Raw genomic sequence first — 27,991 nt, 5'->3', positions numbered from 1 at the left:
GGATGTCAAATACAGAATGAATAAAAATTTATTATTTCTATCGCAGTATACAATCTTGAGAGGGAACACAACGGAAAAAGTGAAAATATGCTACTTGGAAGCCCATTGTTCCCACAAGATAACCCCTAAAACACGTGCATTAAGCGTTCATTCAGATTCTCGTGCAAATGTGACAGCCATTAAAATCCTTCTGACTTCGCGAAGATCTGGTGGACAAACTGCCTTCATTTTTAATGACACCAGTTAAGATTGCATGGGATAGCTGGTAACGAGCTGACTGATTAACTCGCCCCAGAAGCTTTACACCGGGCACCTGTTATCCCTTTGCCATACACAACGTCCGGATTGGAGGCCCTTGGTTATCGGGCACCAACACGAACAGCGATAAACTTCGAGAAAATAAACTGACTATTCCATCACCGCATACCCAACTCTCCACCTTACCCATTCCTCAACTACGCCAAGTTACGCAAAATTCAACTCGACCTCTTTTACCGTCGGCTATGGCATATTAATTTATGCCGTCGTCAGGGCACGCTTAAATGTTCGAACTGCCCAAATCATCGCGCAACTTCTCTGTCTGTTTGAACGCTCATCAACTATATATACAATTTTTACACATTACCTCGTCCCACCTCCTAATTCATAGATTGCTTGGCTCGCCTTGGATCACCTGCAAGGCCAGCGTATTCTCACGCGGCAAGCCCGCTGCCCCGATTGATTTCCGCATAAGAATTTTCTGTATATTCAGGCCATGTAACAGCCGACGGCGCTCCCGGTCTTGAATTTGTTTCAAGTGTAGTTTGCGGTATTGGTAACGTAGAAAGCGGGCGTCTAGCCGGAGAGCTTGATGTTGGAGGCAATGGTCGCGCCCTTTGAGATCCTCGCTCTGGAGGCTGTGGCCATGCCCTCAAATGTCCTGTTACCTCAATAATTGGCCGTGCTTCTGTTTTGCCTTGTATTGTGCGCAGTGGGCGTGCTCTTTCAATGGGTGGGGTTTGAGGCATTGGGCGCGACTTTGGTGGTTGTAATCTAGAAGGCAATGGATTTTTCGTTGGAAAGTCTGGTGATGAATGCTGGGGACGTGCACCTGGTGACCCTCCACTTGCGGCCAGCGAGTGCGCCCCTTGTGAGTCCGGTCTCGGCGGCAGAGAAGGTTTCCATGGCCCCAGTGATATAGAAGAGTGTGGACGTGGTGCAAGCGATCCTGGCTTTAGAGTAGGTGTTTGCGATTGTCGTGGATCCCGCAGCCTTTTAGGGATGGGAGCATTGAGGCTCACGCAGGTCCCCAGTTTTGGGTTGTCTACTCTTGGAGCACAGATGCAGCCAGGCCGACAGTGATTCGCATTTGTGTTGGGGTCGCACTGAAAATTCCCAAAAAATAGGTAAAACTGTCATGTGCAGTTCTAAAGGAAATATTTTGTTTGTTGTTTACAACTGCTGAAAACCTACAAACCTCCTTTTCATGTGGCAGTGAGGTCCATCTGGAACATAATATGTATGACAAATATCCGAAATCTAATAAATAAGGTCGCCATATATAATATGCATCACCGTAATATGGCAAAAAAGGTTTAACAGTAACGGGACCTTGTGTTATTTCAACAAATTGGAAAATGGATAAAGCGCTAACACAGCCGCCGTTTTTGCAAGAAAAATGCAGTTCTGGCAAGATGTTCATGTACTAATTTCCGATGCTCCGCTATATTGGGATTCAATTCCAAACATGACACCAAATTCTGACGGTCGTGGCCTCCGAATTTTGAATTTGTTAACGGGAAAAAACCGTTTGAAATCAAGGCCTGCTGTGGCAGTGCAAAACACTTGATTTGCTGCCCAATTATGCATATTCACGTATTTGGCTCGAAACTACTGATGCAATGGCTCATGGGTTAGACACTTTTGTGACACTTCCATTGACCAGTGATATGAACTAGTCTTCTTGTAGCGTATCTTGAAGGTATTCCAATTGCGCGTATTGAACATTTCATTTCCATGTAAGCGGAAAAAAATACAAGCATTAATAGAAATATGTTACATTTCTCTTGTGTTCGCTGGCATAGAAGATCGAAAATTTCGTGCGATCTCTTACACATTGATAGCTTCAGTTAAGGAAAGAGGGAGATGTATGTATAAAATTCGTCAACTAAATACTTTCTTTGCAGATTGCAACTCTCAAGTGTGTTGGAAGCCGTAATTTTTTTGGGTACAGTTAAGCCTTGTGACGAGCTCATGTACGCTTTCCTGCTTGAGCAAGTCGATAACGACCCGCCAGTAATTTCTGACGCCTTCAACGCGTGTTTGCATTCAATTTTCACTCTCAAGAATCATGCAATTTTCTGTTTCTGTGACGCCCATTTAAACTGATTGTAACAAACACTATATCTCCTTTACAAGAGAAGGAGGCCCAAACCTGACAATAAATACTGATAAAAAGAACATTTTGAGACCTGATGATATCCAAAACTCTTTCTTGCTCACTGCGCATAATAGACAACACATCAGCCAATTAATCACTTGCTTCTGTCATAGACCCTCCATCAGGTATCGATAGCGCTTGCATTGCACCAGTCAGGTAATAAGAAATAAGAAACTGACGGCCGATATCATGAACTCCTTTTCTTGCAAGATAATGAAGGAACCAATGTACAAACACAAGTTGGAATTTCCTGAAAAAAAAAAATTCTCTGTAATGTTCAGGGGGAATTCAGACAGTTATTGACCATTGAAACAAAACTCGTCGAATTCACACCTAGTTAAGAAATTTCTGGTTGACGCCATATTCATAATTTTTCCAAGTCTTTTTGATACTGTGTCTCTTTCAAAACTACTATTAAATTTAACGCCATTCTTAACAACTCTCGTTTAGTGAACTGGTTTGCAAGTTTTTTTATCAACGCTTCCAATTTGTAAGCTATAATTCAGTCATTCCTTGAATATAAGTCATCAGACGCTTCATAAGAACCTGTCCTTATTCCCCTTCTATTTGACTGCATATTGATGATTTACGGAGCCAGATTGTACCTAAAATCTCATTGTATGCCGGCAGCTGCGTGTTATATGATAGTATTTTATCCCCTCTCAATCATATGAGCCTTATGTATTCATACGCCCGAGTTTGCATTATATGATAGTATTTTATCCCCTCTCAATCATATGAGCCTTATGTATTCATACGTCCGAGTTTGCAATTTTCCTGATGGTGCGAAACATGGGAAATAAAGAATAATGCCGGCAATAGCGCTCCTATGTCACGAAAAACGTTTAGGGCACGTATAGATGAGGACGGAGAATGAGCACAGAGGAGCTCTTATGTGTCCACTGTTCTTCCTGCTTCTTCGTCTAGGTGTGTCCTAACATTTTTTCATGTAATGCGCTAACAAGCCCAAACTTCCACCTTGCTATGTATTATAGTAACAGAACATCTCTATCTATCTGCCACTACGAATTTAAAGATAGTCACCTTCAATGCGCTTACTAATATAGATATTATGACCCCATTTTTACCACTAACCTGTCTTCGGCAAAGAACATTGATTCCACTACTGAAGCGCTGCTGCAGGAACTAGGCTATGGGCGTCGTACGCTGCTAATTATCGGCGAAACACTAAATTGTACTCATATAAGAATCTTATATGCTCTCTACTTGAATGTGCTATTATCATTTGGAACCGTTATAAAAACAGAGTTGAAGCAGCCCAAAAGAAAGCCGTTAGATTTGCATTATCCTTGATCGCTTTGACATCGAGTACTTGCCGTCGCCCCTCGTGTCTTCACGTCAGCTAGCGCCTTCTTCCCAGTGTAGCGAAGAGCGACATATCCTAAATAAGCACCCTGTTTTCCTTTTCTTGCTTCCAAACTCTGTCTCCTAGAGTTAAGATCTATACGAATGGTATTTCATACAAAGAACAAAATTGGTTTCAGGGCTGAGATCATCAGGGCCGCCATTTCCTAAATCAAAGCCGAGGCCGAAATTTTCTGCAATCGCCTACTGTTAAACTTTGTCAGAAAGCGATTTATATCAAGGAGGCAGCGCATGTGAAATGCAGCGCTGCCTTGGAAACATGATTTATACTTACATAACCTATATTGTAAATATCCGGCAAACTGGGAAACAATACGCCCACGCAATCCTAATCACCATCGCGCACTACTTCCTCTTCCTGAGTGTGATCTAGTGGGGGGCTTATTTCAACTGCAGTGTAGAGGCTGAAGTTAGTAAATTAGTTAGCTTCGTTTTATTCCCAAAGATGTTTAGCTGAAAATTAATTGTTCATCTTACCAGAGCTTCGCAATAAGCCTGGCCCTGGCTCTTGTACACAGCCCTGAAATGGAAAGCGCATCAAGTCGGTATAAGATGTCTGGCTTCTGAAAGATACTTATGGAAAGAAATTCAATAAAAAGTAAAAGAAAACGCGCACCTCGCCATCTTTGCAAGAGCAAGCAGAACATCTATCCTTCAAAAAAAAAAAAAGCTTCTTTCAGGAGGTACAATGGGCACTTCACAGCAAGACGAAAAGCTTCCTGGGCCGCGTTAGTTGTCATGTGCTTGTTGAAAGCTACAAGTGTTTACCGCATTTTGCAATCCCTTAAATCACCCAGCAGGCAATAGGCGAACTAGCTGATGGGGCACAGCTCGTCCTATATGAACATTTAAACAACCGTTACGACGTTACTGTATTCTTTGCCGTTGGGCCTCATGTCTGGAAACTATTAACTCGCGCTACTTATACCAACTTTTTTTAATGTATCCGACCTTTCCTCTGCCTTCATATCACTAAGAGTACAGTTCAGTTCAGTTCAGTCGTTCAGTTGTGTCCGACCCTTTGTGACCCTATGAACCATATCACGCCACGCTTTCCGGTCTCTCACTATCTTCCCAACATCACATAACTTAATTTGCAGCGCCTCGAGGATGCCATCTAACCATCGCGTTCGCTGCCTACCCCTTCTCCGGTGACCCTCAACCTTTCCCAACTTTCCAATCTCCAGCGACTCCTCTCTTCTCATCAGATGACCAAAGTAGCTGAGCTTTAACTTTAGAATTTGACCCTCCAATGAGCGGTCAGGGTTTATGGTCGACAATATCGACTGATTTGATCTTCTGGCAGTCCAAGGAACTCTTAAGAGTCTTCGCCAGCACCACAATTCAAACGCGTCAATTCTTCGGCGGTCAGCCTTTTTCACAGTCCAACTCTCGCATCCATACATCACAACTGGAAATACCATAGCACGAGTTATACGGATCTTGGTTGGCAGTGTAATGTCTCTGCTCTTTACTAGGTGGTCAAGGCTAGCCATGGCTCTCTTTCCCAGAAGTAGGCGTACTAGAATCCTAGATATTTTATGAAAGATTCTATAAAATGAGACAGCTACGATGTGCTTTTGAGACGTTTTTCAAGAGCGGGTTGTGGAAGATGGCAGCTGCGAGATACTGTCATAATGAATCGTGGGTTTAATATATCCGCTATTATCATAAATTGCCGATATATTACTTTCCACTTTGAAAGGCGTCATACGCAGAGCTCTCCACGGCGGAATCAGGGTGTAGACCGTCGACTACCGTTCAAGTGACCCTTGCCAGCAAGTTTCCTTTCGTCTGTTGTTAATGTTGTAGTACCGCAGGTTGCCACAAAATAACCTATTCTTAATCCTGCTTCTTCAGCAAGTTCAGCGTTATATGTGGCATATATATCGTACCAATATTTAGTCTTTTTTGTTATTTTCTGCACATAGAACCCAATGTTCAATCCGGGCTATATGTACAAAGGTCGGGGTCATGAGGAATATACAGCACCCCTCGACGGATATGTTTTTTTTTTCTTAAGGTTCCTAAGGCAGTTTTTTTTTTCTGCGTGCTTCATAGTTCTAGACGGTGACAGTCGTGATCCTGCATCCACCTTTTTATATTAGCGCCTTATCAGCTCACTGTTTCTGCTCGCATCTTTTTTTTTTTTTTTTTTTTCATAGCCCAAAATCTTTGCGAGTAACCCACGAAGCGCCACGTGGCAAGGAGAGGAAAGGAATGCAGAGCTATACCATGGCTGTACCTCCGCGGCGACGCAAACTTGAAAGCAAATATATTTGTGTTGTCACGAACTTATGTAATACTTATTTCTTGCTACCGATAGCCGCACACAATCAGTTCGCTTGTAACTCGCAGAATGATTCAGGCAATGGCACGAAACTTTTGTTTTGTTTGTGCATGCCCTCGAAGCTGTCCAATCCGCATTATCGTTTTCCTCATCTAGCAAGAGGCGCGGATACGTATCTAGAATTATTGTAGACACTCACGCCTGTTCCCACATTATTTCAGGTTGTTGCAGTAACCTTTGTGGCCTTCTCTAGATGTTTCTTTGCCGACTTGAAAGTGAGCGCTGACGAGTGGAACGGGTCTTTGTAGTTCGACGACCGACGAGCACGATTGCTGTCATTGTCACCCGAGTTTCTTAATTCTTCTGCAGGCGTGCAACACAACTCTTCGTTTGCTGCCTGCTGAATGGCGACATACTGCACCGTGGTGCTTCCCGACAACTGATTAGCAACCGCGGTCCCCGTTTCCCGGAAAGAGTAGTAAATAAATTTCTTCATTTATGTGCTGTCTACCATAAATTCAGTACAGCTTACCAACCCCAGACCAACGGTCTTACGGAACGCTTCAACCGCACGCTCATGCAGATTCTCTCTGTGTACGTCTCAGGTGATCATCGCGATTGCGATGTGAACTTACCTTTTGTAACTTTCGCATATAACCCCACTCGTCACGACACCGCTGGATACTCCTCTTTATATCTTCTTTTTGGACTGATCCAGTGCTTCTCTTCATCACGGGCTTCCCTGCTCCCGATGCCATCCACAGTTACACCCAAGACACATATTATCCGAGCTGAATCCTCCCGTCAAATTGCCCGCTGCCGAATTTCTGCCTCTCAGGAAGCTCAGAAAAGCCGTTACGACAGCCACCATCTTGACGTCCAATATGCACCTGGCTGTCGTGTTGCTGTGGCTCCCGACCCGTCGTGTCGGCCTTTGTAAAAAGCACGCGCCGTGATACAAAGGACCTTACCGTGTTGTTCTTCATGTGACCAATGTTGCCTACGAGATCTATCCTTCAGTGCCCAACTCCAACCAAACTTCAACCAAACTCCTTGCGGATGATATGCCCTGTGCTGACTGGCTGGGAGTATTTCCAGTGATGAAGTGTGAATAAAGGATGTAAACATTTTGATGAAACGTCCAACTAGATGTAGGTGTTCGCCTTCACAGTTTTAAAAAGGTTAAGCATCCTCAGCAATTTTGCAATTTTTTTTTTCATTTGGTCAACCGTTAATGGCGTGGCTTCATTCAGAATAAGGGTCTCTCAAGCCGATCAGAAGATCTGTGTTCTCGAAAACCTAAGTTCTACTGGACGATGGGTTTCGAGAATATTTTAGGAGTTAAAGAAGCTGAAATAAAATCACCTGCTGTTGACAGTGGACACTAGGCATGAATTGCATACATCTGCAGTAATACACCACGATCACAAATTTTAGTCAGCGCACCTACTTATACGTGAACACATAAAGGCACTGTGCTAATCTCAAATACTTGGTGAATGGAGGAAAGCTTAGTAGGCAAGAAAACAAATAAATATACTGATTTACTTTTACATAAGTATTATATGAGCCATCTTAAAATATCAACCCTTTCTATGACGTATAATAATACGAAATATGTTTTTTTTTTTCTAGCTAGAAAATATTATCTGGGCTTTTCGGACCCTTCACACAAGGACTGCAATGCGTTAGGCTTTGTGAAATGTACCCGTTGATTCCGTGAGCTGGATTCGCATACTCACCGAACAATGCAGGCAGAAAGTAGTCCCAAAAGCATGACGCATGGTGCGCTGTTCATCTTCTAAAATACGCTGTGTGCAAGTCAAACTGAAACTCGTTTCTTGCTCTTGTCATTCACGCCGATGGATTGATACGGTCTTATAAAGCAGAGGGGAAATTACGCGTGGCACCATCTCGTTTTTGTTAGCTCTGTCTCTAGATAGATGTTTGCGAATATACTGAATATTTCTCTGAAACGACGAATAATTTTAATTACAGCTACACTTAGCAGGATATTGTGCATTGTTTCAATCTTGACGAATAGCGATATACTGCAGGCGAAGTGAAATACAATTGTTCTGCTCAACGACAGACAAAATCCTAATGCATCATCATAAAGGTCGTCAAATTATTGTATTCACCTAATAATGAAATCAAGCGTCAGGCGCAGCCGAGATTTCTTCAAAATAATGAGCAGCATAATCGCGCGCACCTTCTCCAGAAGACAGAATGCGATGGTCGTTAGTATACAATATGGCTGATGACGACGTTTCCGAATCTTATCTCTGGTACAGGTTTTCAGAAATATTTGAGGTCTTTCGATATGCGAGGTACAAGTATTCGCTTGCAAAGCTAAAAAGCGGCGTATATAGAAACTGTATTGTGGTACTGGTGTTTGTGCAGAAAAAGTTTATGTGGTGGCGCTCGCAAAATTTCATCAAAGCAGTTCAATGTAAGCATTCACATAAAATATTGGAGGCAAGCCTAAAACTGATGAATATATAAATCACTTTGCTAGCTCTTAATCATTCGTACGCTCGCCCGTGCAACGACAGCTTCTTTATTTAAAAATGATAAGAAGATCTTTTCCCAAAGAATGCAGTCTTATAATTTCTACTTGCTATTATTTGCTATTCTAAAGTAGCCGTCCATGGTGATTCTATAATCGTGACGAAAGTCATGCATGCGGATGCTTTCCATGCACGCAAACACACTGCTTGATCATTACGTCAATTGGACAAAGCATGGCGACCGTCGAAAATGTTAAATATAAGATTCCTTGAAGCTGCCAAGACAGCCCAATTAGTATACTTTTTGGGGCAATGACGCACAACTCGGCGCGGCTTGACAGATGGCTCAAACACTAATGTTGAACGATTGATTTCCTATGTGCAGCATTTTAGAGTATTAATTCGGTAGCTTTAAGATCATTAACTCGGTCGCATTGAAAGCGCCGCGTCGGAAAAAACAGTCGGCGTTGGCGATGTCTTTGTGGTTTCAATGCGAAAATCACCAGGAATCTAACAAATGAAAATTCTTGCGCAGTTACCGAATCGAACTTTTCTTTTTTTTTATATTGTGAGGCTGGCGCGCAGCCACTCCACCAAAACACTGCGTTGCTTTTTTTCGAATAAATATGGCGAAGTGTATACACTGATTTACGTCTGTCTGCTAGCGAATAAATGCGTTTATGAAGAAAGTAATTACTTACGTAATATTTAAGCAAGTCGCGAAGTACATTTCGGCTGATCTCCGGCTTTCCTTACCTGGGATTTTAGCGCCCACATACAGCGCTCAACGAAAAACACCGCGACCGTACGGCGCTACCTTAAGAGATGGCGCGCAAGTAGTGGAACGCATCGTATGTGCGGAAGAGAACTTTTGGAACGCGTTGTTGATGAATGCAGTGCCATCTACCTTCTCCGGGGTGCTTTCTTACAGCGCTGTGGAACATTGCACATAGTTAATGAGATGAGAAGTATATATCTGTGATGTTCAAAATCATAAGACGCGAGTGAGAAGGCGGAACCGCGAAGAAGACCCGATAAGCCTAGCGCATTCAGATCTTAAAGGCGAGGCTATAGCTTCCTCCTGCATTTTTGTTCAGGCCACAGCAGGCTTTTGGTCTTATCCTAGAGGTCAGCAGTTATGGCACGCCCAAGATTCCAAATCTCTTCATAGCAATATCAGGGCGCTTCCGACATTTATTCCAACTCTTATAACACTACTGCAAATTAAAAACTATGGCGGGAAGGATTTCTTATTGAGGTGGTAGCTCGCAAACACTTGCCTTTCTGCTGAACAGAAGACTCCATAAGTGCACGCTCGTACACTCTAGAATGTGCTTTGATTTGTATGTTCTATTTTTTTTTTTTTACTTTGCCGTTCTATCGTACGTTTCTTTAACAACTGCGGGATTAATTCTGCAAAAAAAAAAAAAAAAATAAATAGAGGTTCAGCGCTGCTGAATCGGATGTGGAGCGAAAGCTTTCGATGGGGGCAACTCACTGTTTTTATTGGTCTTTACCAGGGTGGCAAATACCGAGTTGTTATCGCCAGCGGTTTCTGGTTTCTTCTTTTTCTTGGCTCAATATCATTCGTGCAGTTGGCCCCACGGCGAAGGTGGGACCACGCTGATGAGGCGAAGTGGCTGGCGTATCATTACTTTCGCAACAAGAAAACTATGAGGCATTGAATCCCGAACGCGACTGCCGCTTTTCGACGGAGACGGAAAACAAGGCGCCCGCGTAACGCAGAAACGGCCGTCAAAGAGCTGCGCTCCAAAATAGCATTGTTGAGCTTCGTATCGTTATCCTGGTCCTTGAAGTCGCATCTGGCCGTTCGTAAGGTGTGAGCCATTCTCCTACGTCATGCTCATCAGTCCCGCTGAAGGTAGCCAGGAGCCGCTGACAAAGAGAGCGGCACAAATAACTTCCGGGTCAGCTTGCACGAGCTGGTGTTGAACGTCCTCGGGCGGGTTTGAGAGAACTGTTTAAACTACGGCGCACCGGATAGTTGCACAATGTTTGTCAATAAATAAACAAATAAATAAAACAGAAGCCATTTACCACCTCCCTACAGCTTGGTGCGAAATACTCGTACAAAGCAGAAAAATACTCTTACAAGACAAGAAAATTGCCATTTTCGGCAAATACTTTACCCAAAAATGTAGCGGATGCACATATAAGTATTACAAGCGGAAATGCGAAAGCATGGCCAGTTCTGTACCTAGTTGTGTTATGAGCTCCTGCGTTTCGTTGCTTTTTGGACATCCAAAACGTTTGCTTTATTTATATTTCTCATTATTTTTATTTTATTTATTTTTATTTAGGTTTCTTTACTATTTTACTGTTCTTCAATTTATTTAAATCTTACTTTTAGTTTTTAGTTTTTCTTTCTTTATATTTATTCATTACTTTTTTATTATTTTTAGTTTTAAAGTGCCTTATTATTCTTTAATTAACTCTTTAACTTTACATCTCATTTCCATCAATTAATACTGTGGCTTTTGTGATCCTATGAGTGGGACCACAACTAGAGGTCCCATTTTGCTCACAGCTTCCGACTTTAGATTAGGTGCCTCATGGACTACCTAAGTCTGTCGCTTAAAAAAAAAAAAAAAGGAGAAGTCTGTTGCAAGATAGATAGATGGATGGATGTATTGAAAGGAAAGGCAGAGAGGCTGGCCGGAAAATTAAAATCTGGCCTGCTATTGCTGCAAAGCTCTGCGTGAAGGTGCTGGAAGGAAAGGAAATAAAAGCAAGATGCAAGCCTGCGAAGAGAAAGAGACCCGGAGCGATTCTGAATTCATCCCATACGTCGCTGTGCACAAAGAAGTGTCCATGACCCTGTTTGTTTTTACTCGTTTTGAGTAAACTGATTATCTCAGAAACAAGTGCAGCCTCTTTTGGCTATGGTCCAACTCATTGATGATTTCGGAGGACGTCGCAGAAAATTAACGTCTCTCTTTTTGTCAAATTTTTACATCCCAGCATTCAGACCAGCCGTTTCGGTGGGAAACACTTCCCCAGGCGATCAAAAAACGTGCATACGCCAGAGAGCCGCTGTGATGAGAAACAAAACAAAACATTCAAATAGAACCCTCTAATCTTGTTTTGAAACCACCGCCACAGGCTTTTCAGTTCCCAAATTGCAAACCGAATAGCATCACTTCGTCTATATGCGCACAAAGAGGAAGCAATGAAATAATTTTTTTCATCCTGTCTCTACATCGCCAGGTAGCTTTACCGGACTGTTTTTGCTTTACCCCAAGGCACGTTCGCAATGCGGAAGCGACGTGAAGCATTGTGATACACTTTGCTACGTCAGAGCAAAGCAAATCGCAAATCACTTTTTATGTTATCTCATTCGATCCACGATTGTGCAGATTGCTTCGATAATCAGCATAGGTTTTGGGAACTGATTATTTTTTTCCGGCTAGTTTGCAGACTGCAAGTGCCTGAAAAAATGCGAGAAGGTCCACGTTTCAAGCCCACATTGACTGGGATCGTTCCTTTTTTTTTTTTTTCTCAAGCGCCTTCTTCACGGCTGCTTCTGAATTTCTCAAATGCAACAATACGAAAAGAAAAAAAAAAGTTTGAATGACTATTGTTCCATGCTTTCGCAGCGGCGGCCACGTTGTCTATACAGAACACGTGTGCCAGCAAACGGTTAGAGCGTAGTGTGCTACGATTTGCATATGCACACCCACCGTGGAACTAGGCCGCGTGCACAGGGCGTGCCTTGAGTACTGAAACCACGGAGCCACGGATCCCTCGATGCAGCCAATGTGAGGATGTTTTAGCTGATTTGTTTAACCTAGTTTAACCAACCTGTTAGCGTCGGAAGGGCGAAGGCTTCGACCTCTAGCCACCGAGATGTCACTAACTTGACAATAGGGGGCTCAAAGTTTGTTGAAGCCGAGAAGTTGCCTGCAGTTTCGTTTACGTTTCTTCTCCATAAATAAATTTCAAAGAGGATAAGCATTTATTTGACGAGGAAGAAGTCAGGCAGCAGGGGCTACCGCTCTAGGTGGCCAGGGGTCCTTGGGCTCTGGCGACCTGGGTTGCACGCTCGATGGCCCTGAGTTGGATTTGCGGGTCGGAACTGAGCATAGCGGCCTCCCACTGCTCGCATGTGGAGAGCTGCAGATCCCGCGGAGGGCTATCTCGTGGCCCACAGTATGTGGTCTAGGTTGGCCCTCTGTTGGCATAATTTACAATATGGGGTGTATAATGCAGGATATGCATAGGCGTAGGTGACAGGATTTCGGAAAGAATGTGTCTGTAATTTTCGCCTCGTGACCTGCTGCGCCTTCGAGAGCGATTTGTGTCCCGGAGGGTATAAGCTACGTGTCGGTCGTTTTTGTCGGTCTCTGCCACGAGGCTAGCGCACGTTTTCTTCTGTACTGCTTTCTGTAGTGAGTGGAGCGAGGGACACCAAGAGCGGACAGTGGCGTGGGGAACACTCGAGCTAAGCCCCCTTATGCGGCTCAAGGTCGAACGCGTAAGCGAATTACCTCGGGAATTGCAAAGGGAAGAGTAGAGCCACGCTCTCAAAGCGCATTGGTCAAGCATACATTTGAACAATTTTTCACATTATCCCGTTATCGTCCAATTGTCTCTGCTTTGTTGCTCTGGTCTTGTAGAGAGGAAGATATGTATTGTGTTTGCGTGCTTTCAGCGTTGACAGTAGCGATGAAACTGCCGGCGCATGAAACTTTTGCAGAACATGGCACTCGTTCGTAACGCTAATATCTGGCTTCGCATCAGTGTCCCTGCACACACTGGAGAAACACTCAACCAAGTAATTATACTGTGAGCGAGTTATTACCGTGAACGAACAGAGCGTCATGCTAGCCGGCTACGTTTGGCGAGGGAGTAGAGCCTCCCGTTCTTCAGAGGCGCGTAAGGCAGCGGGGAAGTTACTCCAAACCTACTGCTTTGCTTCTCTTTCAGGAGTTTATTTCGGCGTATTTTTATTGGCCTTCTTCTTTGATTGACACTGCAGATCTGTCCTCTACGCAAAACGCTGGAAGCGACAGGAACAGTGGGCTAGAACGGTCATCGAAAGCGTTTAAATAAGCACACATATCTGAGAAGGAACACTAAACCGAAAAATTAAGAGGACACATAAGCTCCGTCTTAAGGGTATGATGCTATAGCGGTCTGGAGCCTTCTGAGAAGCTCCTGTGTTGAGAAATCCATGTAGACCTTAAATAGGCACACATATCTGAGGAGGAACACTTAACCGAAAAATTTAGAGGACACATAAGCTCCGTCTTAAGGGTATGATGCTATAGCGGTCTGGAGCCTTCTGAGAAGCTCCTGTGTTGAGAAATCCATGTAGACCATTGCCACCTATAGATCAGAAGGCCATGTCTGTACTCCGGGGACGAAAAAATAATGGTCGGGGAAAATTGAGCCGCATCTAGGGACCAACTACATGACATAGCGACGTAGCTTGCCAGCCTCTTTCTGATGTGACCCGTGTTTTTTCGTACTCGTAGGATTTTAGTTCTTCTTTTACGACGGAAAGATTTGCCAGCTGAAATGGCCGGTGCACGCTTGTTATCATGGACGGACGAGTGTACAGTGCGTGTTGCGGGTACACCTGTTTGGACATTTCGGTCCCCATTTCCTCACAGCAAGCGAGGAAGCAGCGAAAATATGAGGCTTTAGGCCTAATCACGTCGACGGTTGACACTGCTCTGCTGTGTGCTAGTAAGTTATTAGGAAACTGAAGAAACGAGGATGGAGATTTGCTCTGGTGGTGAGGACAAAAGCACACCACTTTCCCTGCAAGGGGTGTCCGTGCAGCAGACCTATGTATATGGCAGGGAAGAGAAACAGACTGCTTGCACCAGCATCCACCCTTCGTCGTCGGCTAGCGTGGACGGCGTAACTCAGTGTAGTATTAAAATACAAGTTTTTCAACGCATTACTAAGGTGTGAATTGTGTTAGGGACATTCCCCTTTACTGTGAATTCTGTGCAGTGCTTGAGGCTTCGAAACCACTCTGGGGTACTCAACTATACCCAAAGAAATTTAATAGCGTCGCCCGTTTGAAACGATCGTATTGCTTTTGCAGTGTGTTGCGATATCTGGAACCCCGTATGTATATCTTTTTCTCATGCGTGTGAAAAATGTTGCTTTTTCTTGCTTTTTTGCTTTTTTTTTTTGCTTCATTTGTTACTTAGACGGTACGTTTTCAAGAATTGTGGCTGCGATATATTAAACATATATATTAGCTCTCATTTATTTGTTTCTTTTCTCAGTAACGCTAAAACTAAACAGTCGTATGATTTGTTTGCGATTTAGTGTAATAGTACGTGTATTTAATCGTTTCTTATATTCAGAACGTCGCTCGTAGTGTATGAGCATATCTGTGAAAGTGACATGCACAGTAATAGCAACAAAATGCTCTTTGATATTAGTATATGAATTAGTGCGAATTCTGAAACAGCGCTGATAGCCCCGATATTAACCCTGCGAAACGCTTCTGCCTCCTAATCACACTTCAACTTGTCATGCATCTAGTTAGCTGGAAGCGTTGGGTTTAAGAGCTATTTCTGAATTATTGGCAAATGCGGCAAAGCTTGTCTAATCATGTATCAGACATTTGCCATGTCGCTGTATTGTGTTTGAAATAGGAGCGATTGATTAACTGGTTCATAACAGTAGATTTTACGGTAAAGGTTGCTGTTATGTAGAGCTCGTGAGCCTATATAATTAAACCGGTGGGTTCACCATGATAACACACAAGGCTTATAGAGGGTGAAGAGTGTTGCTGCATGCACAAACAAGGCAATGGCTTTCTGGAGGCATTTAATGAAAGCAGCAGATTGATATTTTTGGGAGCCAGCACCGTAGAAGTTTCAGTACCTTCTTATTACTCTTTTGTGCGACCTTGCACTTCAACCTGGCCATAGTATTCACTATGGCCAGGTTGTTTTCTTTACAAAACTCTACTTGCCTCTGCCCAGCTTCATTTGACACACCAAGACCGAACTTGCTTGTAATTCCGAATATTTCTTCACTGCCCACCTTAGCATTCCAGTCGCCTATGAGAAAAAGGACGTCTGATGATGGAGTGGGGTCTAAAAGGCATTGCAGGTCAGCATAAAATCTTTCAACATCAACTTCTTGAGAAGTAGTGGTCGGTGCATAGACTTGGATAACTGTTATGTTGAAAGGGTGATCTTGGATCCGAAGCAAACTCATTCGGTTGTTTTGGGGGTTTTACCCTAACACTGCTTTGCCCATTCTTCTGTTTACTATGAGAGCGACCACATTCCTTCTCCTAGATTCGTGCCCACAATAAAAGACATAATGGTTACCGGAATTGAATTCTCCCATTCCGGTCCACTTGAGCTTGTTGATGCCCAAGATATCAATGTTCAATCTGTTCATTTCTCGCTTGACGACATCCAGTTTGCCTTGCGTCATAGATCTTACATTCCATGTTGCTATGTGATATATTTCCTTGCAACATCGGACTGTCCGGTCGCTTCCCGAGACATCAAAAGCTGAGCGTCCTTTTGACTTTAGCCCAGCCGCTTCATTCGTCCTGGAGCTACTAGAAATCACCCTTTGTTCATCCCCAGTAACATGTGGGACGCCTTCCAACCTGGGGGGCTCATCTTCCGGCGAGCTATCATTAATGCTATTGTGACTGGCCATAGGGTTTTCTTGGCAGAAAATACTGGAGTGGGTTGCCATTACCTTCTCTAGGGAATCACATTTTGTCAGAACTCTCTGCCATGACCTGTCTGTCTTGGGCGGGCCTACACAGCAGAGCTCACGATTTCATCGAGTTACGCAAGACCCTCCGCTACGACAAGGCATGTATTATCTGCAATGTATTCCCTTGATAGTCGTATTTTTTATTCGATCCTCTTCCCCTGTCTAAATCCACACTATACATAATTCCTAATGTAGCAGATCAGCAGCATGGCACAAATAATGAATGAAAACTCTTTATTTCTCTCGCAGCACAAAATTTTGGGATGGGATACAACGAAAAAAAACGGCAATAGACTTATTGAAGGCCCATTGTTCCCTCAAGATAACCCTTAAAACACATGGATACAGCATCTACTCAGATTCTCATGTAATTATCACAGCCATTCAAACAAGCAGCCTTCCCTCTGACCTTCGCGAAGAGCTGATAGTCGCGCTGACTTAATTCTTCCCGACACCAGTTATGATTGCATGGGATAGCGGGTAACGAGCTGACTGATAATCTCGCCCAAGAAGGTTTACATCGGGCACTTGTAATCCTCTGGCCGTACACATCGTCCGGATTGGGGGTCTTGATTATCGGACACAAATCAGCATGCACTGCGACACCATACGAGAAAATAAACAGTCTATTCCATCGCCACACTCCCAACTCTCCACCTTATACATTCCTCTCCCATGCAAAGTTCATCACAATTCAACTTAACCTGCTTTGTCATCGGCTATGGCATATTTACGCCGTCATCAGTGCACGCTTAAATGTCCGAACTGCCCCGAAGACTGCAACAACCTCTCTGTCTGTCTGAACGCTCGGCAACTATACAATTTTCCCTCATTACCCCGTCCCCCCTCCTAATTCACAAATTTCTTGACTCGCCTTGGGACCAGCTGCAAGACCAGCTTACCCTCGCGCAGCAAGCCCGCTGCCCTATTTAATAATTTTCAAATAAGGTCTTTCCTCTGTCCCTTCAGGCGGTGTAACCCCCGCCGGCGATCCTGATCTTGAATTAGATTGAACTGCAGGTTGCGGTAATGGAGGAAGTGGGCGTCTCACTGGCGAGCCTGGTGTTAGAGAATGTGAGCCTACTTCTCGCGATCCTCGTACTGGATGATGTGGTCGTGACCCCGCATGCAGTGGTGACTGAGAGTTTTGCCATGCCGCTGTTGGGCGTTGGGGGGGTGCACTTGCAATGGGTGGAATTTGAGGCAGCGGGCGCGTCCCTGGCGATTGTAATCTTGAAGGCGACTGAAACTGGGGACCTGCACCTGGTGATCCTCCCCTTGTAGCCAGCGGACGTGACCCTAGTGAAGCCGGTCTCTTCGGAAGATCGGGTTTCCATGGCGGTAGTGCTTGATGAGAGTATGAACGTTGTGGAAACGGCCCTGGCTTCGGTCTAGGTGCCTGCGAATGCCCTGGATCCTGATGGCTTTGAGGGATAGGTTTACTGGAGCTCCCGCAGGTTCCCATTTGTGAGTTGTCCTCCCTTTGGTAACATACGCAGCCAATCGTACAGTAATGCTCGCTTGAACTGGGGTTGCACTGAAAATTCATAAAAATAAGTACAATTGTCATGTACAGTTCTAAAAGAAATATTCTGTGCTTTATAACTAGTGTAAGCCTACAATAATCCTTTCCATGTAACAGTGAGGTCCCTCGAACATAATATGTCTGTCATAGATCTCCGCAAAGGCAACCATATGTGACATGGACCACCGCATTCTGATAAAGAAGGTTTAACAGAAATGAGATCTTGCTTTATTTTGCACCTTGGAAAATAGATAATTGTGCTAAAACAGCCGCCATTTTTGCAAGAAAAATGTAGTTCTTTCAAGATTTCTTTCTAGGTACGAATGTTTGATGCTTTTCTACACTGCGATTCACCGCCAAACTTGGCGTCGAATTTTGATGGCTGTCGCCTCGAAAATCTAAATTCTTTAACGGGAAAAAAACATTTATTAGAACAGGAAATTTGGCATTGCCAAACTATTTTTTACTGCCCACAATTATATGCTTTGGCGTATTTGGCTCGTAACTACTGATGCATTGGCTTATGCGCTCGACACTTTGAAACACTTAGCATGACTAGTTGAGTAAGCGAGTGCTTTTGTGGCGTATCTTGAAGGTACTCTAATATGTGTACCGGACACTTAATTCCCATGGAAATAGAAAAATGAAAATGCTAGCATTAGTAGAGATATGCTACACTTCTCATGTCGGGTTCACTGGCACAGAAGATTAAAAATTCCTTAAAATCACTTACAGATATCTAGGCTCAGTGAAGCAGAAGGCGAACTATTATGTGTAAAATTGAAGTCAACTAAATATCGCACCGCCGGGCTGGTGCAGTGGTAAGACGCCCAACCACTGTGCCGGAGAACCCGGGTTCGAACCCAGCCTCGGCGGTTGCCTTTCGATGGAGGTGAAACGGAGTGGCGTCCATGTACTGTGCGATGTCAGTGCACGTTAAAGAACCCCAGGTGGTCGAAATTTCCGGAGTCCTCCACTACGGCGTCTCTCATAGCCTTAGTCGCTTTGGGACGCTAAACCCCACAAAACCAAAACCAACACCAAACTTTTCTTGTTGTATGCAACTGTGAAGTTTGTTAAAATCGCAATTTATGGGGTACATTTAAACCCCTTGACGACCCCTGTGCTCCCTGCTCTTAGAGCAATTGAGTCACTAGCGATCGACGAGTAAATTCTGACGACTTCCACGTGTATTGCATTTAATTTTCACTCTCAATAATCGTGCAATTCCTTTTGCACCGAGAGCTACATTTGCCACGGTCTCGCCATTTCGCCGTTGCTGTCCGAAGTGCGAAGAAATAAGAAGAAAAAGAAGAAAAAAAATTAGCTGGCGGTTTAGCTTGTGGTTAAATCTAGAGTTACGCGAGAGCTATCTGCATAGCTACGCTTAGATTCGGATTGAAAGCAAAGACATGGTATTTGAACATAATAGTTTACTGTGTGGTTCCAACTTTAATGCTGAAAAGTACCCACTATATCATAAATAAAGTGCGATGAGGCGAAAGCCTCTACCGCGCGGTGGTCCAAAGTCCTTCACTACGGCACCTCTTTCTCTCTCTTTTCACTTCCACCTTCCGATGACGCGATAGCGTAAGCTTCGAGCAAACATATAAAACCCCACGTTAATCGAGCTGTATTAACGTGCCTGCGTGGCCTAGGAATAACGTTACTGCAAGGGTTTTGGCAGGCTTATTGTGAAAATACCCTCCCATATGAAAAGAGAGGCCCGAGTTGGCAGTGTTGTCAAACGTAATGTCAGGATACGCTACGTCCAGTTAGTGCTCGGCCATGTTACGTACCTGCCAGCTACCACCTTCCACGACTTCTTTTTCTTATTTCTGCGTTCTTCGGACAGGCACTGACAGGCACGGAGAAGTGGCGAGACTGTCTGTGGCCAATGTAGCCCTCGCTACAAAAAGACGAAGAGGAGAAGGAGTACAAGAAGAAGAAGAAGAGGAAGGAGGAGGAGGAGGACAAGAAGACGAAGAAGAAGTAGAAGAGGAAGAAAATAACAAGAAGGAAAAGAAGGAAAAAAAGAATAAGACGGAAGAGAAGGAGATAAAAGAAGAAGAAGAAGAACAATAGCAACAAGGAAAAGAAGACAGATAACTCAGTAGTTGGTAGAGACTGACGACAACAGCGAGTTGCTAGGAGACAAGGTGCTCGAACGTTGTGACGGATGTGTGCCCCGAATTTCTACGTGGGGACGATGTCATACCACTAGAAGTCTACACCCGAATGACAATGGTCAACGACGGCAGGTAAGGGATGCTCATACGTGAAGGGATTCCCCTATGGCATAAATAAAGCAGAAATAAATTGAACTAGAATGTGCAAAAGCCGTGTCTTTACTTTCAAGGCGAAACCTAAGCGTATAACCACGCAGATTGCTCTCGCGTAACTCCAAGTTTAACCACGAGCTGTACCACAGCTAATTTTTTTTTGTAGCGCCCATTCAACGTGCATTAAAAGTGACATCTTAGTTGTTAGAGAAGGGGCCCGAAATCTAACACATGTTTATAAAAGAAAAAGACCTGAAGAAATCCTAAACTTTTTTTTGCTCGCTACGCATTATAGACATCAAACCAACTGTCTATAATTTTCCCTTAATTACTTGCTTCAGTCAAAAAACATTCCACCCGCTTGCATTGCACCAGTCAGGTGATAAGAAATATCTTTATAACTACTTACCGATATCTTAAACTCTATTTTTTCAAGATACTGAATAAAATATTCTACAAACAAAATATGGTATCTCTTATAATCAGGATGCATTCACACAGAGATTGACCACATAAACACAACTTGTCGAGTTCAGAACTAAGTAAGAGATTTCTGATCGACACTAATTCATAGATTTTTCAAGGACAGATACCGTGCTTCGTTCGAAATAACTATCTTATTTAATGCCGTTTATAACAACCCTCATTTACTGAACTGTTTTTTTGAAGGCGAGAACCTTTAATGGCTCATACTGTCGTGGAGGAAGTGTGTCCCACTTTTGCAGCGGCAGTCGCGTGGAGTTCCTTGGCGAGCGTTCAAGTATGGGATTGCAGATGGAAGGAACGCTAGACAAGATGAGACTTCTCAGGCTTTCGCCTTTCACTATTTAGTCGCTACGTCTCTAGTAATTTTCTTTTTTTGTCTCAACGCTCTCAAATTGTAAGCTATACCTCAGTCTATTCTCGAATAGTGAATATATCATCAGGTGTTTCGTAAAGATCCGTCCTTATCCTCCTCCGCATTTGTCCAGCTAGATTTCAGCTAACATCCCACTGTACGCCGGTGGCTGTGTGTTATATAGGAATATTTTATTTCCTCTCGATGATGCATGCCTTAAATATTCATACGTCGGATTTTCCAATTTTTCGGCGGCTGAAAGACATGAAAAATAAAAATATATTTTGGTAATAATGTTATGTCCCGAATAAGCTTAGCGTAAGCATAAACGAGCAAGGACGTTAAACCAAGAAAAGCGCTCTAGTGTCCATTACTGTTGTTGCTGTTGTTGCCGTAGGAAGAAGGAAAAGAAAATGCACGGGCCTGCTACTGGCTCTGTAGCTGAGCCACCTCCGCTTCCTCATGCGGACAGAAGAGCAAATAGAGAAGAAAGATAAAGAAGAAGGAGAGAAAGACGCGCGCTCCAACAGCCGTCGTCCACCACCGAAGCGGTGGTGGTTGCAATGACGGCCTACAAACAATACCAATTCGGCGGCAGGCTAGCCCCCGCCGCACGCGGTGGTGACCTACCTATCTCAGCCCCATCAGGGCCAGGATCAGCCACCCTCCTCCCTCCCCCTGTCAATTGTTCTCCCGTCCTCATTGAGATGTGGGCTAAACTTTTTTGCTGTCAAGTACAAACAAGCCCAAACGTCCACATTGTTGTTGTTGTTGTGGTTGTAGGAAGTAGGAAAAGAAAATGCACGGGTCTGCTAATGGTTCTGTAGCTGAGCCACCTCCGCTGCCTCGTGCGGACAGAAGAGAGAGCGAAAGCCTTTAATGTCTCATGCTGTCGTGGACAAAGTGTATCCTGCTTTTGCGGCGTTCTGAATGGCCAAGGCGGGATGCGTCGCTGCCATCTGGAATGCCACACTTGAACGCGCGCCAAGGAGCGCCACGCGACAGGAATGATGGTGTACCGTTCAAACTCGCACTTGCCGGAGAAAGTGACAGATACTGCGCCTTTCCTTTCCTGTAAACCAATTATAACTATATGTAGCACTGCAACGAATGCCGACAAGAGGCTAACGATGGAAGCAAATTATAGGACAGGGAGGGTAGGCTTTGGCCATTTTCCTCTTAAGAAACATTTAAGAGACCCTCTTATTTTTTAATTATCGTAACAGAACATCTCTATCTACCAACCACCACGAATTTAATGACAGTCGTCTTCAACGAGCTTTCTAATTTTTATATGGCCACATTTTTACCACTAACTTGTCTTGGTAAAATAACAATAGTTCTGCTACTGAAGCGCTGCTGCAAGAAGCAGGCTGTTTACGTCGTACGCTGGTTAATTATCGCCGAGACACTAAATAATGCTCATATAAGACACTGATCCGACCATTATGGTTGAAAATGCTATTATCATCTGAAACCGTTATAACCAACCCGAAACAGAGTTGAAACCAACCAAAAGAAAGTCATTAGATTTGCATTATCTTTAATTGTTATGATAACGAGTACTAGGCGTCGCCACTCGATTGTGTCTTCACGTAAGCTAGCGTCATCTCAGCGCAGCGAATTGCGACATATGCCTAACTAAACATTGTTCTCCTCTTCTTGCTTTCAATCGTTGCCTCCTAAAGTTCAGGTTTACCCGAAATGGTAACTCATACAAAGGAAAAAAAAAAATGGTTTCAACTACTTCCAAAAGCAAAGCCGAGGCCGACATTTTCAGTAATCGCCTACGGTCAATTTTAGTTAGGAAGCGGATTTTATTAGAGCACACAAGGCAACGCATGTCAAACGCCATCGACAATTTAATGCTAATAGTATGATCACACAGAGCTGCCCAGGAAGCATCAGTTTATACATACACACATAACATATATTTTAAAAATCCGGCAATCTGGGAAACAAGCTCACATGGCCCTAAACTGCATCCTGCTTCACCTCCTCCTCTGAAGTTATGAAAGTTATGATCTAGCGGTGGGCTTATTACAACTGCCGTGTAGAGACTGAAGTTAGTAAGTTAGTTTACTTCATTCTTTTCACAGAGATGCACAGCTGAAAATTAATTGGCCGTCTTACCGGGCCTCCACAAAGAACCTGGTATTGGTTCGCGTACATAGCCCTGAAATGGAAAGCGCATTTAGCTGGTGTATGATGTCTCACTTCTGCAAGTGACTGAAGGAACTTCAATAAAATGTTAAAAAAAAACAAACACGCGCCACACTATTTCTCAAACAAAGAGAATATTTCCCCTTCAACCATAGATAGCAACCATAGATATCTTCCAGTGCTTTCACATATAGCTCACCTACACCCGATTTCGCCATGCCTGCATGACAGCTAAGGTTTCGACCGAGTAAAATGCTTTCTCATAGTCATTGAATGCTGCGTATAGGGGCTGCCTGATTGATAGTGTGGATGTGATCGAGAGTCGAGTACCCTCTCTGAAATCCTACTTGATCCTTTGGTTGATTAAAGTCGAAGGTTCTCGTGATCCTATTAGCGATTGCCTAACCAAATATAGTGTACGTAACGGATATTAAGCTGATTTGTCTGTAATCTTTAAAGTCCTCAGCGTCTCCTTTCTTATGAATTAAGATAATTTTAGCGTTTTTCCATGAATCTGGTACTTTCGATGTCATCAGGCATAGCATATACAGGGTGGCCAGTTTTTATAGCACGATATCCTCTCCATCTTTCAACAAATTTCGTTACCTGACTCTGCCCAGCTGTGTTCCCCCTTTTCATAGCTTCTAAAGGCCCGACCACATGGCAGCGCTTCTTCGGCGTCTCGTCAGCGTCTCGTCTATGAGCGTCGTCGCTCGGCGCGCGCCGGAAAGGGCGACCAAACATATGACGGCGTACGAACTGGCGTCTGCAAGGCAAGGCGTGGGAGAATCCTGGACGTTCGAACAATTGTCCCCCGTTTGTAGCTAAAATCGTCCTATTCAGCGACGGCGGGAACTTACTGGGGAGGGTGGGGGAGGCAAGGGCATCAAAAGGCGCAGGCATGCACGCGGACAAAAAGAGGAGCTGTTGCTTCCGCGGAAACGAGTTGAGCCTGTGGCGGTTGGTGCCGCAGCTGCCCATGCGTGGCTTGTCGTTGGTCCCCACCTGCGAATAATTTTCGGCGTCGACGCTGAGATCTGGCCCCTCCAGATACCTGCGTCTTTCAGCGTCGTCTCGCTTCAAGGGCCAGAATTGCACCTCCGGCGACGCCGATATCCGCGACGCCGACGCGGCGCCGAAGAAACGCTGCCATGTGGTTCAGCCTTAAGGCTTTCTTAAACTCGTGCTTCGTTACTGGCGTAACGTCTCATTTCTCTTCACTACAGCCAATTACATTTCTGTCCTGCCTACTTTAGCTACTGTAGATGTCCGTATAGGACTCCTCGGCTACCTTGATTATCTTGTCCATATTAGTGATGACATTGCCCGCCTTGTCCCTCAGTGCATAGGTCTGATTTTTGCCTATACCTAATTTCGACCATTCTTTTGAACTTGCTTAATTTTCCCCATATTATATTTCCTTGTTGTTAATGAGGTGCGCACACATAAAAGAAAAACACAGGAAGAGAACAAATTTCCTTCGTTCTCGTCCTGTGCTTGCCTTTTATGTGTGCGTAACTCGTCAGTAACAACAAGTTATGCATCAATGCATCAAGTTAGTCCAACAACAAGAAGTTTTTCTGAATTATACTTCTTTATGTCGGCCACCTCGCACTTATTGATTAGCTTTGTCCGCCAGTTCTTTCCGGTCTGTTGAGAAGGAGGCTTTCGCAATTTGGCGTTTCTCAATCAAACCATTCGTCTCCTTGGACAGTTTATCATTATCATCTATAACAATTCCACCGCTTATTTTTACTGCGCACTCAGTAAGGATGTTTGAAATTGTTGTTCATTGATTCTAAGCTAAGTTGGGCTTCCTCGGTGAGCACTGGATGTCTACTCTGCAGGGAGAGCCTGAATTCTTCTACTATTCCCCTTACCGCTAATTCGTTGATGGACTTCTTCCTCACTAGTCTGTTCCGTTCCCACTTCAAATCCGAATTAATTCGAGACATTCTAACATTTCCGCTTAGCTCTAAATGCTGCACAATTTCAAGGTTAGAACAGAGTATAAAGTCAATTTCATTCTTAGTCTCCCTGCTAGAGCTTTTCCATGTCCACATCCGGTTTTTGCGTTTGCTGAAGAAAGTATTCATGATTTATTTGCAAGTTATTTCGCTCAGAAAACTCAACTAATACCTCCCCTGCTATGCCTTAGCCCAGTGCCATGGTCGACCATTGCCTGGTCTCCAATTTGCTTTCTGGCCACTTTGGCACTGAAGTCGCCCATCAGAACAGTAAACTGTGTTTTTACTTTCGCCATTGCCAATTCTACATCTTCGTAGACGCTTTCGACTGTCTGGTCATCATAACTACATGTAGGTGCATAGGCCTGTACAACCTTCAGTTTATATCACTTATTAAGCTTAATTACGATGCCTGCAACCCTCTCGTTCATGCTATAGCATTCATCAATACTACCACCTATTTTCCTATTGACAAGGAAACCTACTCCAAGTTCTCGTCTGTCTAGAAAACCTCGATAACACAGTACATGCGCGTCCTTCAATCCAGTATATGCCTCATTCAGCCTCCTAACCTCGCTGAGCAATATGATATCCCATTTGATACCCTCTAGTTCCTCTAACAGTATTGCCAAACAGCCTGACTAGCTAGGGTTCTATCGTTAATTTCAATTTACGGCATACTACACCACTGATGAAGCAAAATTTATTTCAAGGTACTGCATACTATACCACTGATGACTCATCATTTTCAAGTGTATGACATATTAAACCTCTGATGAAATAATTAATCACAAGGCACGCCATAATACACCCCGTCATCCGTTATTTCTAGGTACAGCATAGAGTACCACTGATGACGTCATTATTAATTTAAAGGTACGAAATACTACACCACTGACGACGTCATCAAACTAAAGCGCTATGGACAGTTGGACACGATCGCGGCAGCGAGCATGAGCCATTAAAGGTTTTTTTCATTAAAAACTGTGGTGTTTAAGCATGGCTTGAACCTCGTGATAGAGCGAAAGCTGTGAGTGTGCCAGCGATAGCCTCTTCAACACCCGCTTTGCAATCCGCAGTTTTTATATGCAAATATGATCTTGACCTAGTTAGGTCTGGGCGTCCACAATTTCTTAGCCTAAACTCAAAAGTAGGCCTCTTAATTCTCCTTCCTTTCCCGACAACCTAATCTAAATAAAGATTATGGAATAATAATATTATTAATTATTATTATTTTTACAATTATTATTATTATTATATCTCAGATCTGAGCTCCCTTCGCGACCTCATTCGCACTGTGGTTCGCGAGGAGCTCCAGCAACTTCATGGGACATTTACTCCTGGCGCGGCTTCTCTGGCCAGCGTCATCCGTGAGGATGTCCAGAACGCACTCAAGCCACCGATAAGTGCAGTCATTTCACCAGAACCCCCGGGCCTCACCCAGCCGATGACATATGCTGATGTCACATGCCGCCCAGCCCTGCTTCCTACCCTTCGCCTTACACGCCACCTCAGGTCGCTGTGCACGCTGTGGAACCGCTGCCCCTCTGGGCAGATCGGCGCCAAGCGCCCCGGAAGACTGATCTGTGGCGCGCTCCAGATAACCGCCCTCTCTGCTACCACTGTGGCGAGGCCGGTCACCTCTACCGGCGGTGCCCTTATCGCCAGGTGAGCCTTAGAGGACTTTCTCCCGACAGCCCTTGTCCACGGCCTGGTCAGCGGCCTCAGGACATCGCCGATTACGTCACCCGCCAGCGTAGTCTGCCGCATTCTCCTCGTCTTGAGTTGCGCTCGCCTTCGCCTCGTCGCTCTTCGCCCTCTGGGTCACGGTATACCGTTGGACACCATGGTTCCTCGAGCCACTAGCTCCGGAGACCTTTAGGGGCGAGGCCGCCGCACACCGATTCGCCGCAAAGCTTCCACCGCCGCACCGCTCGATTAGCCCCGACGTCGAACGCGTGGACCTCCGTATGCCACAAAGGCTTGTGCGAGAAACTTCTTCCCCGGTATTTCGGACCCTATAAAGTCCTGCGCCGCTTAAACAGCGTTAATTACGAAGTTATTCCAGATGGAACTGCGACCGTCAGTGTTCGGCGTCAGTGGTCTGAAATTGTGCATGTGGTGCGCTTAACGCCGTACTTTTCGCGTGACTGAGCGCTGTGTCAACGTCCCGTTTCGTAACATTGACGCTTCCTGCAAGTGAGACCTTGAGTTCCTGTACAGTTCACCTCACACTTTTTTTTCTCCTCTCACCTTGTCATCGGGACGATGTTTTTCTTACACGGGGGGGGGGGGGGGGGGGAGGGGGGGGATAATGCCACTTGCCTAGCGCCGCGCGATTGCCATGTTTGGTGCCGCCGACGACGAAGCGGTTGTTGGCTCGAGAGGCGCTCTGGTGATGACCGTTGTTATAGGAACTAGAAGCAGACACTATTCTCGGGTCTTCGCCTACGTGTACCTTCACGGCTCTCTGTGGCTTGAGTCGTGACAATATGAACCTTCTTAAGACATCATCCCCTTTATATGACCTACAATAATACAAAACATATTTGTTTCCTCTGATTAGCGAATACTTTAGTTTTTCTGAGTCTTCACAGACGAACTACAACGCGTTAGATGCCTTGAAATGTACCCGTTGACGCCGTGAGCTGGATTTGCATACTCACCGCACAATGCAGGCAGGAAGCAGTCCCAAAAGCATGATGCACGGTACCCTTTTCATTTTCCTAAGCGCGCAGTGTGCATGTCAAAATGAAACGCGTTGCTTGCTCTTCTCTTCCACACCGAGGGGTTCATACGGGCTTATAAAGCAGAGTGGAAGTTAAATAGGCACCATCTCGTTCTCTTTATTTAGCTAGATGTTTCGGAATGTGAAAA

At 44.5% G+C, this 27,991-nt stretch overlaps 1 protein-coding gene and 1 long non-coding RNA gene across 4 annotated transcripts in view; one reads left to right on the top strand and one right to left on the bottom strand.

Moving 5' to 3' along the window:
* LOC146175605 (uncharacterized) overlaps positions 1 to 27,991 on the top strand; it is an 85,355-nt gene that overhangs the window by 40,314 nt on the left and 17,050 nt on the right. The window lies entirely within an intron of this gene.
* Positions 11 to 27,844, bottom strand: LOC146175606 (uncharacterized). Of its 3 annotated transcripts, XM_084582000.1 has the most exons (4): positions 7,838 to 8,153; positions 4,283 to 4,325; positions 1,457 to 1,484; positions 11 to 1,364 (listed from the first exon to the last, which is right to left on the bottom strand). In XM_084582000.1, the coding sequence occupies exons 1-4, from the start codon at positions 7,877 to 7,879 to the stop codon at positions 1,304 to 1,306; spliced, it is 174 nt and encodes a 57-aa protein (XP_084438126.1). In that variant the 5' UTR covers positions 7,880 to 8,153; the 3' UTR covers positions 11 to 1,303. The 3 variants fall into 3 exon arrangements, with proteins under 3 accessions (XP_084438126.1, XP_084438125.1, XP_084438124.1); XM_084581999.1 differs by lacking the exons at positions 1,457 to 1,484; positions 7,838 to 8,153 and adding an exon at positions 27,781 to 27,844; XM_084581998.1 differs by lacking the exon at positions 1,457 to 1,484 and having other exon boundaries at positions 7,838 to 8,140.

This window comes from Amblyomma maculatum, chromosome 10, assembly GCF_055883805.1.
Source record: "Amblyomma maculatum isolate TAMU_Amacu chromosome 10, ASM5588380v1, whole genome shotgun sequence".
Classification (NCBI taxonomy): Eukaryota; Metazoa; Arthropoda; class Arachnida; order Ixodida; family Ixodidae; genus Amblyomma; species Amblyomma maculatum.
This window is presented reverse-complemented; position numbering and strand designations above follow the sequence as displayed.